Here is a 15,206-nt window from a genome sequence, read left to right as displayed (position 1 = left end):
AATCAGGGTTTCAAATTTTACATGGGGTATTTTGGACCATTCATATATTTTGTAAGAGAAATAATAAGAAACTGAAAGAAAAAAATTTAAAAAAAAACTCTTATTCTGAAAATTCTGCGACGAGAGGTGGGAAAAGGAGGGTGGAGGCGGCGAAGGTTGAAGTTTCAGAATTAGGGTTTCAAATCTTATGTGGGGTAGTTTGGTCCATTCATATAGTTTGGTTTCAAAATAAGAAAGAGAGAACAAAAAGAGAAAAAAAATCAAAAAGAAAAAATTATGTGACGAGAGATAGGGAAAGGAGGGTGGAGGCGGCGAAGGTGGAAGTTTCAGAATTAGGGTTTCAAATCTTATGTGGGATAGTTTGGTCCATCCATATATTTCGTAATTGAAATAATAAGAAAGAGAAAAAAAAAACTCTTATTTTGAAAATTCTACGACGAGGGGTGGGGAAAGGAGGGTGGAGGCTGCGATGGTGGAAATTTCAGAATTAGGGTTTCAAATCTTACGTTGGGTAGTTCGATTTAATCATATTTTGTTAGAAAAATAATAAGAAAGAGAGAAAAAATTAAGAAACTCTTGGTTTGAAAATTGATCTCAAATTATGAAAAATCACCGAGACTCGTATCCTTAAATTTATCATTTATTAGAAAGACTAGAAACGGGAGAATAAAAAGGCCAACTTGAGACATGACAATGTTAACACAAAATCAAGATATCACTGATACGAGACTACTTCAAAAGCGCTTGGAATCTTGAACATCATATAGACGGTAGATTTAGGGAAACTTTAGGTTTTATTGTCAGAAAATTTTGTCATCACCTAGTAAAGGTAAAGCCATTGAAACTTGAGAGAGAGGAGAGAGGAGGGAGGGAGAAAGAGAAAAGCAACATTGTTCCTTATGTGAGATATATCTGAGTATATCTTTAGTGGATCTTTTGGTTTTTTTTTTTGAGGAATCTTGAGAATGCGATTTGGCAAAGATGATAACTTTTCTGATCTTACGAAGTTGAAGACAAACCGTATCTTACACGCTTTTGTTTTGTGTTTTTCATTCTTTTCTCGAGTTGTAGCTCTGCAAAGTTGCTTTGACATGTTATGTGTAAGTAACGATATTAATTTCATCTTCAAATATTGGTGATCATTTCCAAAACCTGTTCTATCTGCGACCTATATACTATGATTTTCAGAAAATGCGAAGAGAAGCTGAGAAGGAAAACCAATCTTGTTAAGTTGTTGTGCTAATGCTATGTAGAGTAGTCAGATGACAGATTTCTTCATGCTTGAAAATGCTAGATTGTGCTTTTGGCACACGATTCAGCCATTCTGGTGCACTTGAACAGCTGAAAGGGCTCAAGCACAAAGCGTAGAGAAATCGAAGAATAGCAGCAATGTCACACAGGCCATTGCAATATAAAATTCAAGAATCATCAAAAGTTGGATTTCAGACCTCAAATTCTTGATGAGTGATAAACTTGAATATTAGTCCTGATTGTTTCTGATCATGACATCAGATTCTTGAGCAAGCGCAGGTGTTATGGCTTATGACTACTTAACTCAAGAAGTTCTTGTTCCTTCGAGCTGGGCTGAAGATAGGCCGCCTGAAGCTCAACCGCACGTGTCTGGTGTCATGAGCCTCGTTTGCTTGGCAGAGGCGAAGGTCAGCCTCTTACTTTGCTAGATATGATTTGTTAAGATACAACTTGTATTTGAAAAAAAAAAAAATGCTGTAGCTGCTAGGAAGGTTAAACTGAACCATGGGTTTATAAAGAGTTTCTGGTTGAAGCTGAAGGAGTGCTACAAGCCACAACCAGAGAATCCAAGGATGTTTTGTCGCGCCTTATGGTATATTACCACATCTAACTGGCTTCAATTTCACATTGTAAACTACACACACTTGAAGAGAAACTATTGATAGTATCTCTCTCTGGACCTTGTTGATAATGGCTATTTAACTAAGGTGATGATCTTTGTTGTCTATAAAGGAGTACAGTACGAGCTGAAAGGCGCTGCACGAGTGAAAATCCCGCCAATACACCGCGGAGTTCCTTATGAACAAGGATAAAATAGGCAGTGCAATCAGAGTTGTTTGTCAAGCCTTGTTAGACAGGCTGTGGATGATTTTGGATGCTACACTGAGGAAGTATGAGCACAAAAATGATTTCCCTCTCCAATAGGTGTAAATATTTTAAGTCTCAAACCTTATCAATCCCAGAAATGGGAAAGAGCACTAGTTTTCAAATTGTAAATAAGTCCCAAAATCAGTGCATATCTCATTTCTGGGGGAAATGTGGAGAGTGTTTTGTAACAGAAACAGTTTTAACTTTCAAGGTAGTTATGAGTTTCCAAGAATCTATCTTGTCTTGTCTTTCCTAAAGATTTGGAAATCTCTGGTTGGAAAACAAAAAATCCCATACTTTTGTTTGATTTTGGGGTTGAATTATCTGCCACTTGGGAACATCTGGGCCACCAATCAATTTGCATTTTAAACCGTTAACTGCGTTGGACTCTCACATTCTTACTTTGATTAACAACCTTAAATCAAGAACTCACTCTCACTTTGTTAATTAGAAACCTAGGAAGACTCAATTGAATATTGGTCAGAAAGAAAAGATCCCATTTTGAATCCAAGTGCGAAAATGGCTGCTCAGTGCAATTCTCTGCACTATTTCACCTGCAAACCATGTTTTAGAAAACCCTTGCACCCATCTGCAACAGCCCACTTCGCCTCCCATCAAGAAACTCCATTTCTAATCAACTCTGATTCACTCAAGATCTCAAACCCAAGGTTTGTGTGTGTGTGTGTGTGTGTATTCTAAGTTCGAAATTGAGTGGAATTTGTGCTCATTTGGTTACATTACAGGTTAAATAAGAAGGTTTGCGCTGTAGTTTCAGAAGAAAAAGCGATGGAATCTAACAATTCAGAGACTGATGTTTTCAAACTCACTTATTTGGAGGTGAGATTCGAGTTTCTTGATATTGGCTCTCTCTATCTCTCTGGTTGGCTGATGGAGGTTTGTGGTTTGGATCAGGGGAATAGTTGGATATGGGAGGTGGGAGGTGTAAAAATATTGGTTGATCCAATCTTGGTGGGGAACTTGGATTTTGGAATCCCTTGGTTATATGATGCTGCTAAGAAATTCATCAAGAACTTCAAGGTATTAACATTTGGGATTTATGTTTGGTAATGCTTCTTGTGCTTGTGAGTTGATAAATGATGGTGTTGCTAATCAGTGCAGCTCGACGATCTTCCTGAAATCGATTGCTTACTAATCACACAAAGCCTTGATGATCACTGCCATATGAAAACTCTCAAGCCCCTATCTCAGAAGCTGCCAAATCTCAGAGTTGTTTCAACTCCTAATGCTAAAGAACTCTTGGATCCTCTGTTCTCTAATGTGAGTTCAGTTTTGTTCAATATCAATTGTCTGAGTTTAGTTGGAATGTGGATTAAAATGGTGTTTTAGGGAAGAGATTATGTGTATTTAGTGTTCTTGAAGGTGCAATTCTAGGATATTCAGCACTGTTGGAGAAATGTTGTCTTATTTATGTGAAGTGTATGGTATCAACTATGTCCACTATATACTGTCATATGCTGATTTTTTGGGGATGTAAAAATGGTAGGTAACGTATCTAGAGCCCGGTGAGGGCTCGGAGATCCAAGGGAAGGACGGATCATCAGTGAAAGTCCGTGCTACTGCAGGCCCAGTTTTAGGCCCTCCTTGGCAGCGGCCTGAGAATGGGTATATTTTTAGCACTAGAATCTCTTTTATTGCACACGTTTATTTACAAACAACACGTCGTGCAGCTACCTTGTGACCTCTCCCAGCGGCAAGGTGACATTGTATTATGAACCACACTGCGTCTACAACGAGGAGTCAGTGGGGAAGGAGAGAGCTGACATAGTCATCACACCTGTTATAAAGCAGCTTCTGCCATATTTCTTGCTGGTTTCTGGCCAGGAAGACGCAGTTCGCCTTGCAAAGCTGCTGCAGGCAAAGTATGCACCTTTGTGCTGATATACACAGCATATGTCATAATGTGGATATTGATATCTCTTTCTCTATATTGTAGGTATATCGTCCCAATGAGGAACGGCGAACTTGACAGCAAAGGGGCTCTTGCTAGTATCATCAAGGCTGAAGGGACTATTCAATCATTCAAGGTTATCTTCTCCTTCCTTTTAAACAAAAAATCCTTTTCTTTTGAAACAAGTGCTATAATTATGAATGCACATAGATAAATGTCATTGAGCACTCCAATATGAAGAAGATAAAATAGATACTCCTTTTTTTTTTTTTATAAACACTGTTGCTAGTGCATCATGTTAGTTCAGAATCAAAAGTTGTAGTAGTTCACACTTCACACTAACTAATGGAACTGTCTAGGTTGTCAATATATTGTCAAAAAAATCTTTATTCTTCTCTTGGGGCAATCTTATTCTCTTTCATGTATATCAATGCAGGAACTTCTTATGAAAGAGCTACCAGATGCCAAGGTACTAGAGCCTAAACCTGGAGTACCACTGGAAATTTGATCAGCATCCACCAACAACACTTCTAAGTTCAAATTGCACCACCCCTAAAATACTTAGAAAACTGTTACCAATTGTTCTTGATAGCATTACAAAACAGAGTGTAAGTGATGCACAATTTTTCTCAGAATACTTTACTTTTATTTTTATGATCATATCACTGTATACTAATTGAACAAACTATAAGTAATACAATAATTACGTGAAGTAGAGGCAAATGATTCCTAAACTTCAACTCTAAAAGGGGGAAAAACACTTCCTAAGTGTCTGTGGGTGTAATTCAAAAAAGAAGATAGGAAAAATGAAAAAGGAAATAACACTAAAATAAATAAGAAAACTGTTAAGGACACTTTTAATACAATTAAAGAGGTTAATTTGTATTTTAAAATATACCAACCCTGCAAAAAACGTCCTTATTACTGGGGTCCCAACTAAAATTAGAGGACGCAAATGGAAACGTCCTAATAAATAAGAAATTAAGTTAATTTGTCTTTAATTTAGGGACACTTTTTTCTGCGTTCTAAATTCTTTTTATTTTTTAAAACTTTTCAACACAAGTGATTGGATCTCAATTTTTTTGTCTATAAAAGATAAGTTTTTTTGGGGGTAAATTTCAAATAATGTTAGTACATGAGACTAAATTTTTAATTTTTGCCGTACAATATGTCCAACAGTGTACTCAAAATTGAATATAAAAACTCAAAAAATATATTGAATAATAACGACAATAATACTATTTCTTATTTCCACTAAACAATTGTAATTTGTTTCTTTTATATCTCATATATGTATGACTGGGCCTTGTATTGGTTTTAAAATTTTCATATTAAGGGAGTCTTGTAAATGTAAAGACACGGAATATTAATAATATCATGTTCACAATAAAGAGTCATATTTTTTAATTTTGAATCTTCCATAAAAAATATTCACGTTTTACTTTTTTGTTCCATTTCTAATTAAATGAGTCATATTATTCTTTATGAATAATACTTTCGACTAATTTGATTCTCTACCTTTCACATATAAGTACTATTCCAATTTTAAATTAAAACTTGTGACTTCCAATAACAAATATGGAGTAGCATTTACGAGGATATATATGCGTTACATACCAAAATGAGTTGGCACATAGTTTGCGAACAGTTCACCATCAATTTGGCTGTAGGAGGTACAAAAGGCCAAACTTGGTAAATTAAAACACACATACGCACACTAAATGTGTATTAACGTGAATAAGAATCACACCATGGATATGCTTGGCATAATTTATTAAGTAATATGAGTATAACGATTACTTCAATGATTGGGGTAATTAAGATGCAGAAAACATAAGATTTCATTATATAATATGCACTATATTAATTGACTCAGTCATGACATATGCATTGACAGCCAACTTTAGGTGTATGCATATTGCATAAAGTGCATTATCTTAAACGAAGAAGAAAACAAGATTAACACCCACATTTAGCATATAATTATTCTAGGATATTCTTTAGGACATATTCATTAATCCTAATAAAATTTTACGAATCAACAACCATGAAGCTGGATCCAATTAGCGTGGTTGAATACATAATTAAATAAAAGTGTGTGTGTGTAAGAAGAATCTCAGGGATATGGTTAGCGCAATGATGAAGAAAAGTGCGTATAAAAAATGTTGACTTAGAAGAGATAAGCCACTAATACATGAAGTTAGGTCAAACCAAACTTCAACAAGAAATGTCCAAAAATGGCTTTGTGTAGACATCCTTAAATTGGATCTTGATTGCTATTAATGTCTTTTAGGAATTTTATATGTACCTTTACGGAATGCAAGAGACAGTTGGCCAAATTTATACCCAAGGGTCGTTTTAAGGTAAAAACCCCACCACATTATACTTATTCTAATCAAACAAGTAATAATTTAATATATTGGGATTATATTGGATAAGGTGTGTGAATCTGACTTAGAAATCTTTGGATCTGATAATACATTAAAGTTAGGGGGAAATGAATTTTGTTTGACAGTAATTGCATGATATTTTGTATACTTATATTCTACTAGTAATTATTCATGTGATGTGATATTTTCGAGTAAACACAAGTAATGTGATAAAATTGATCATTTATCTTTTTAGAAGTGAATACATGCCTCGTGGAGCACTTTATAATGGGACAAAATCGACTATCATTTTTTACCACCCATCAAGTGGGGCAAACGACATGTGTATTGAATTGACTATTTTGTACTCCCTCCGTTCCATAGTAATGGAGGCAAAAATTTTCGGTACGGAGATTAAGAAAAATTGTGTTAGGTGAGTTAAGTAAAGAGGGAATAAAGTGAAAAATGAAAAGGTAGAGAGATGAAGAGAGAAAAAAGTAAGAGAGAGTAAAGTAAGTGTGGAAAAATGTGTTGACTTTACTAAAAAGGGAAATGACTCTGTTACTATGGAACGGACGGAAATGAAAAAACGCCTCTATTACTATGGAACGGAGGGACTAGTAGTACTAATTAGTTGTTAACATTAGTACGTATCTTAAACGAGGCAAGATTCTCGTGGGATCCGAAAATCCTGCGCCTATCTCCTGTGTAGAAGATAATATAAAATAAAGAATATACCCGACCAATCACATCGACTTGTAATTGCTAATTATTTCCAATGAGGAATAGTTATTAACTTAATAATGCCACTAATCCTCAATTAATGTACAATTAATAATGCATATGCTTATAGTGCACAAGAATATTCTTACATTGGGGCCATTGACAGTCGACTCCTAAGCGCCATTAGTTTTTGTTGGCAATAAACCAAATTCCATCTTTTTTGTTAAATTGTTTCTTTTCAAATACAAGAATCAACATATTGCATAACACACGACATACTTTTTTATTTTTAAAATTATTTTCCATCTGATATTCCGAACTTAACATAGCCGCCTCATGCAATTTAAAATTATTAATCATAGATGAAGAATGCAAATTTAGTTGGAAATGTGTATATTAATTCCTTATCTTGGAAATATATAATTGTCCATTTTCCTTTTCCTTCTCCACAACGTATATTATGTAGCTTCCAAGAAATTTCTTCCGTAGGAATAGATTATTCCACACGATAGAATCAACACTTAACGGCTACTGACCATGAATTTCACCTAACATATTTCATTATTTTTTTTAATTGATTACTTTAATGGTTTGGTAAGTCAAATATATGTGAATTTCCCAACTTTTTCATGTTTGAAAAAAAGATTCTTTTTTCACTATTATTTTCAACAAATGGGCTTCAATGTCCAAAATAACTGTCACCGTCAAAATGCAATGCTCTACCCATAACATTACAAAACATTTATAATTTCACAAAAAAAAATGTACAAAATATCCGAACTCAATATCACTCTATAATGTAACATGCGCGAGTAGCGACTGTGAGTATCTATCTCTACACGAGAGAAAGCTAGCAAGCCGGTGAGACCGCGGTGGTCGTGTGACCGGAGGAGGAGGTGGCCGCAGAGCAAGACTGAGCGCCACCGGTAGACTGTGATGAAGCCTTAACTTGTTGCCTTTTTTTAGGAGACGGTAGTGGCTCTTGGAAGGGTGGTGGCGGTGAAGCAAAGGTGGTGCCATTGGGCGCCTTCACGGATGCGGTGGAAGTATATTCGGACGGCATCCATAATCCTCCAACCACCACGAATTGAGGTGTTTGTGCATTGTTGCTATGACTTGAGGAGCTTGGCCTTCTCGTGTGCAACCGATATTTCTGTAGCACATAATCAATTAATTCATATATATACTATTCATAGTAGCTAAACTTAATAGTTACAAAAATTAGAGAATGATCATCGCAGATATTAATATCTTGTCAATTGTCACAGGGTCATGAAAATCTTGCGTTATATGGTCTACAAAGATTAGGATAAAATTGGGTCAGTTATCATTATGAATCCTATGAAATATACTAGTATTAATTTGAAGTGATTTATTCTTTATTCCTCCTATCAAGTAGTAATTGTTGTGGGGCGGTCTTTAAAAATCTTAATTTCGAAGAAAAGTTTATATTCTCAATATTGAATATAAGTTTGATGCTGATGGCAATGTAATTATGACAAATTAATACTAGTATTCTTTTTTGTAATAAATGTTGAAATAGTTGTGAATTGAAGTTTTAAATAGGAAGGCAAGAGGGAAAGTTCGGTTGGCGCATCTGTAAAAAGGCATAAGATGTTATATTCCAATTATACATGAAAAAAGCGAAAGAAATTTAGAAAATTAAAAGCTACTGTAATATCATAGCCCATAGGTATATTATGCACTTATTACAATATGTTACTAGTACTACTATGGCTTATACAGTATCTATTTGCTGTACCATTAACCGATTGCAATAGAGTATCTACTGTACTTCTCCTCGACTAAACATACATCTTATAAAGAGAACAATAATTAAAATATGAACACCAACCTGTAAATGACTCTTAACTTCATCATTTGTGAGTCCATCAACCTTCATCAATTCCCTAATTTGTTTCGGTGTGGCCACTGCAAAATCCAAAATTAAAATCAACACTAACCATCGAGCACGAATTAAATAAAAAAAAATCTCTATTCATCCTATTCTACTCGATTCATATTTCATCTTGAATATTGAACTGCTCAAATTACTTTTGAGTCTCATTTAATTTTTCTTACATTATTTTCTTGACTACTTTCTAATTCTTTTGATCTTTTAAGACTTTATTTATCTACAATAAATCACAAAACACAATTTTAAAAAAATTTATTATCAAAACAAACGACTCAATTAAAATAGAGCGAAAGCGTAGCATTTAAATTTAAACATACCATGTGAGCCTCCTAGTTGTTGAAGAGCTTGCAAGAATCTCCTATGCAATTCCGGCGACCAACACCTCCTCGCCTTTCTCTGCGCCTCCTTCTTATCGCCGTTCTCCGCCGTGGAACTGGTAGATGCATCACTGACAACTTTCTTAAAGGGATGGAATGCGCCGCCGCCATCTCTCTTCACCTCCGACCCAGTAAGTTTCACAGTACCCGAATCCTAAAAAATCAATCAAAGATCAAATCTTTATCCAAATTCGCAAAATCCCACGTAACAAAGTGGACTAATTCCAAGAAAAAAACTGACCTCTTTAGAAGATGGATCTGGAGTTTGATTCCACAGCTGTACGGATCTAAGCCAATCCGATTTCTTAACGCTTTCATTATTCTTCGAATCCTCTTCTTCTTCTTCTTCTTCTCCGTCGCTATCGGGAGAAGCCCTCTTCATCGGAATAAACTCCTCAAAAACATGACTAGATGTATGCTCCGAACAATCCGATTGGCCATGTAAATTGTGATCGGTCGTCGTTTCCGACAGCTGCTGTCTGCATGTCTCAATCGCTGCAAAATTTTTGCCATTGTCAAAATCACACCAAAAATTGAACATGAGAGAAGACATGATGCCATACCTTGTGTGACGAGCTCGAGACAGAGAGGGAGTTCGCGTTGGAAAACTTGAATCTTGGCGCGCTCTTCCTCCAACGCCTTGATGTAATCACAGCACCTCTGCATATTCTCCGACAAACCACTGTGATTGTGGCCGTTAATCACCATTTTATTACATTAGCAGATACTAAGATATAGATAGGGATAAGTGATTAGGCGTATATATAAGCAAAGCGAAAGTGATAAGATTTGTTTAAGGATTAAGGTTAGAGTAAGAAGCAAGAAAGAGATTCCATCAAATATAATTAAGGGTGGGGAGGGGAGGGGAAGAGTCGAGGTCGCGGCGTCGCATATGGACGAATCTTAGAGAGAGAAAGTGGAGAGGGAAAGTGGGGGAGGTTTGAATATTCGAGCTTGATTCTGCTTATTTATGTGTGGGCATTGGCATTGCAGATTTTGTAGATAAGATCAACATCTCTTTTTCATGAACAAGACTTCATTTTTTCTGGTTTGGTAGAGCGCCACCCAACTGTATATACGACATTTATACAAATTAGAAACAATGCTAGAATATTCTTATTAATTGACAAAATAACATTCCTTTACTTTGTAACCAGCCAAGGCATATGCTGATATGCATATACGAGATACATGGAAATTAGAAACTATACTAGAATATTCTATACAAATTAAATATGATCTACATTAATTGACAAAATAACATCTCTTTGTAGAAAAGCATGTACAGATAAGACGTACAGCAATTCTTTCCGATCCCAACCTTATCCAAATGTTGGACGGATTAGAGTGAAATACTATAATCTACATTGGTAAAAAGGAAGATCATATAAATATACATGTATGTGTGTAAAACACAAAAAAGTTTGAGATGAGGATGTTGCTAGATTTACATGAATTTATCCTGAATATATCGTCAAATGTTGCATGTAATTTTTATAATTTGATGATTAACTTGAAAATATTCGAAATTCATGCGTTACATATATAAGTTTCGGTTGGCCCTTCATTACATATTCTATTTATCTTTTATTATAATTAGTAAATTAAGTTACAGTATAATGAAACTTTTAATTTTACTAATTACTATTTTGCAATTACATTCTTTTAAAAATGTAACTCAAGAATTAACTGAAAAAATAAAACATATATTGCTTTGGAAGAATCTTGGGTTGAGGTTGAACACGCGCGTGGTATGTCGCGTGGGATATGGCAATTAATGGACATTTTCGAAAAGCTAAATTGACCTTTCGACGTGTTGAAAGGGCAGGCACGCCCCACGCTCTTGGTTTGGCGTGTGTCACACGGACGAATGATGATATTACACATGACATCTACAATTCGTCGAGGACTAGAATATTCTTTTTGTGGCGGTGTATTTGAAGTTGCTTCGCAGAACGGATCTGCTACGGTCGATTGCAATTTGCACCATAATTTCTCTATAGATTATGTACCAATTCATTGGGCCTACATCCTAGATATATTACTCCTATTATCCAGTGGCAAGCCCATTTGTGTACGGAAATTTTGCTACCTAATTAAAATAAATCATTCAAGTGCGTCAAGTGAAATTGCTCGAGACTAAATATTCTGGGTTCGACAACTCAGTCACTGACATGGCCTTTAGTATATTTATTTATTTATTTATAAAAGAGAATTCAAATAGTATTATTTAAATTTATTTATTTATTTATTTGTTTATAAAAGAAAATTCAAATATTATATGTTAAATTTTCTAAATCCTTGTCCCACATCCTAGCTTCTCTATATAAGTGTGGATAACCCTCCCCCTTATGAAATCTTTTAAGGGGTGAATGACTCATTTCCAATATTATACAATTAGGAAATTGAAAATGTATGTGTGTGAGAGAGAGTATAGCCTCCAGAAGTGGTCACCAGTATTGACTGTGGATGAGGGGGGCTATTCTGTTGATTTGAGAATATCTTTCTTTATAAATTTAGGATAACATAGTAATTTAATTAATGTTTTTTATTACCTTTAAAAAATAAATAAGCGGCTGTAATAACTAGAATGGGCTGAATATAACCATTCATTCGAAAATTACATGTTTTGAGAAAATTTGTTTTTTTATAGCTTAGTTAAACGATTTCATTAATTTCTCGAATATGAATCTCCTTAGTTAATCTGGTTAGTTCTATCGATTTATGGACTGGGAAGTAAGTTAGTTTCCGAGCTAATCATTATTTATCTAGAACTGGGCTGAAATTGATGGGCCTTCTATTCTTACAATGAGGAACGTACACAATGTAATAACCAGTCTTGAAAATCGATACAGAGTAGGTGATTCTGGTACTCGTTGAATCAAATTAAAACGTCATTTTTTATTTGATAATAATATTTAAAACTCGATTTATGAAGTGAAACACAATCAGTAAAGATCGTGGTCTCTATTTCTGAGATGTTCAGACAATAATTTAGGGGTGTACGAGATTTCATTGGACGCACATAGTCCACATTCCCAACAATTGTAATTTCCAACCAATATTTCTCAATCTTCTTATTTTTAGGAATGATATTTAAAAATTAATTGTACACAAAGTCCGAATATGAAACTTTTAAGTTGTTTGGAAACTTATGAAGAGTGCATGACAAAATAAACTCCTAAAATGTTTTTATAACAGCTTATGAGCTTTCTAGAAAACAAGTTAATTAATTTTTTATAATCTTATGAGCAACAAACTTTACACAAAAATAACTCTGTATGACATTTTATTTTCAATATAGGCACTTTCAGTCACAAATCTCCCCTATTTTCTCTCTGTAAATAGGATTTTTTTCTATAATTTATAGTAATTCACTCTCTAGTCTCCATACCTTCTAAAGTCATTATGCAAATATACACAACACTTTATTAACCTTTGAAACATTTTACAAGGTTCCTAAAATAAGCTTAGCCAAACACTCCATTAATACTTGACAATTATTCATTATTTTATAGTATTTCTATACATAAAAGGAACTTGTATTCAAACCTTCCTCTATGGAGTAACCTCTTGTTCAGGCGATTTAACTACCTTTAATGGAAGTTATTTTTGGAATGTAACCACTTTTTGCAAAAGTGAGCTTTTTGTACAAATTTTTTTTATAAAGTAAGTTCAAATTGGATGTCATGTGGACGTTAATGAAACTATGATAACTAAGTTTTTTACTGGAAATAATGATAAATGGGCCAGGTATAGATATGAATATGATACGGAGTAGAAATTAATTAATAATTCATCAATCAAATATTTTAGTACTGAATGTAGTTTAGTGTGGTGAGTGAAGAAATAATAATTTTTCTATTTTTAGAAATTTAAGTATTACATCCCGAATAATATTGAATGAGACAAATAAAGTACTATACAACAATTCACTAGTACGACTATATATAAAAATATACAGTAAAACGATCAAATGAGCACTTTTTTATAGTGATTCTATGAGTTCTCTCCATTTTTCTTATATCATGGCATCCGATGTACTAGAAAATTATTGAACCCAAACGAACTTAAAGAATTAATTGGGTTCAACAAATTTTGAAGGTGTTAGGATTATGGATTACGTATTAGTTTAATATCATCCGTTTTAGGCTAAATTAAGATAAATTTGTTCTTGGGTAACTTTCCAAATGCTTCAAACTAACTGGGATTCCGTAACGCTTATACACTAGCTAGGAGTATTATTTTCAACTTCTATTGTTCTCAGATGTGGTATGGTATGAGTTTGCGCCCAATGAAATTCCCCCCAAACCGAGAGCAGATCAAGAACTTTTCATGCAATTCGGTCAACTTCAGGTCATTTTGGGTCTCACCCGAACTTGTGACATTCTGGGCCCAACTCGAACCTGAGAGTCTAACCCTGACCTAGGTCATATCGGGTCTAATCTAAACCTAGGCTTTGATACTAATATTTGATAAAATAGTGAATTGCACTTTAATTTAATATTATCAATTTTGGACCTAGCTCATACGAAAAATTTGAGATAATCTTAATATACTTCAAACAAATTGGAACTGGGAAATACTACCTTCCAACTTTTCTTGCAGTCCTCTTTGATATTATTTGCACCCAAAAGAATTAAGGAGCAATTTTTTTTTTTTTGTTTTTAGAGTTTAGAGTTTAGTAAATTATACGTGTTCAGTAATTTTATAGTAATTTTGATGTATATATTGGGCAATAATAGAATATTAGAATATCAAGGCTAAGCTTAATTCGAATTTGATACACTGTAAATTTGGGGAAAATTGCCTCAAAGGTCCAACAGCTAAGCTTTAATTATAAGATATGCTGCATATATATGCAACAAAGCCAACAAAATATAAACCCTGTCAATTATGATAAACAGTCATTCTTCCGTACACTTTTATTTTAATTTTCTGATTTTGGTATCTTTATGCAATACCGTTTGTATAAAATATGTATATTTTGAATGTATAACATATGTACTTTTTACTTTTTAAAAATCCAACCACTTTAGTACAATTTTTTGACTATATCATAATTAATCCAATAAAAATTACGTCTCAAAATATCATCATTATTTTCTGATTTGAGTATCGACATGCATGAATTGCTTGGGAGTGTAATTCATAATATAATTTAAAATACTAAAAACAGAAATTCAAATATTCAGAGAACTAATTATCAGCAAAGAATGTTATGTCACAATCAGCGGGATATTGTGACCACTGACCATTCCCTTTTTGCTGAAATGGAAGCTTTGAATTCCTTAATTATCTCGAACTTTTGCTGCAATTACGTTTTAGTGTTTGTAATTTGTGTAGATTTTACTCTTTGTATGTAGTACTATAACTCTAGTTCACCCACGAGCTAAAGAAAATTAAAACCAGTGGCTACTGGTTACTCCATAATTTATGTCGAATTTTGCTTGCTATATGTTTTTAATTTTAGTTTAATTATAACCATATATATAAAGTCATCACTTTATTGTAGTGAAATTAACTGCACTAGAAAAAATTAAACAAAATGACTTAATGTCAAAAAAAAGGAAATTGTAATGAGTGATTGACATTAATAAAACTGCTATGGACATGGAGATGGAGGTAACCAGTAAAGCAAAAAAAAGGAAGACTTATCTTAGTTATCTACCAAAGGAAAAAGAAGATAACTAGTACTGGAGTACATATTTACATATTATAATAGTAATTAGTAGAGCTAGACATATGTATATATCCACAGTAATCTGTACATTGACTTGTGGATAAGCTTA

General features: G+C 33.9%; 2 protein-coding genes across 2 annotated transcripts; one reads left to right on the top strand and one right to left on the bottom strand.

Annotated features, from left to right (window-relative positions):
- Positions 1-2,521: 2,521 nt before the first annotated feature.
- On the top strand, positions 2,522-4,687 carry LOC125205831 (Metallo-hydrolase/oxidoreductase superfamily protein). Its single transcript, XM_048104982.2, has 8 exons — positions 2,522-2,786; positions 2,862-2,955; positions 3,031-3,156; positions 3,238-3,396; positions 3,623-3,741; positions 3,807-3,998; positions 4,073-4,163; positions 4,464-4,687. The coding sequence occupies exons 1-8, from the start codon at positions 2,638-2,640 to the stop codon at positions 4,533-4,535; spliced, it is 1,002 nt and encodes a 333-aa protein (XP_047960939.1). The 5' UTR covers positions 2,522-2,637; the 3' UTR covers positions 4,536-4,687.
- A 3,055-nt stretch (positions 4,688-7,742) lies between these two features.
- LOC125205833 (transcription factor HHO3-like) lies at positions 7,743-10,433 on the bottom strand. The gene is made up of 5 exons (XM_048104984.2): positions 9,978-10,433; positions 9,656-9,909; positions 9,355-9,568; positions 8,975-9,051; positions 7,743-8,272 (listed from the first exon to the last, which is right to left on the bottom strand). The coding sequence occupies exons 1-5, from the start codon at positions 10,120-10,122 to the stop codon at positions 7,970-7,972; spliced, it is 993 nt and encodes a 330-aa protein (XP_047960941.1). The 5' UTR covers positions 10,123-10,433; the 3' UTR covers positions 7,743-7,969.
- Between the last annotated feature and the right edge of the window lie 4,773 nt (positions 10,434-15,206).

This window comes from Salvia hispanica, chromosome 6 (genome assembly GCF_029641045.1).
Source record: "Salvia hispanica isolate PSC_SH4W2 chromosome 6, Shi_PSC_v1, whole genome shotgun sequence".
Taxonomy (NCBI): Eukaryota; Viridiplantae; Streptophyta; class Magnoliopsida; order Lamiales; family Lamiaceae; genus Salvia; species Salvia hispanica.
The sequence above is the reverse complement of the archived record's forward strand: the minus strand, read 5'-3'. Positions and strand labels throughout refer to the sequence as shown.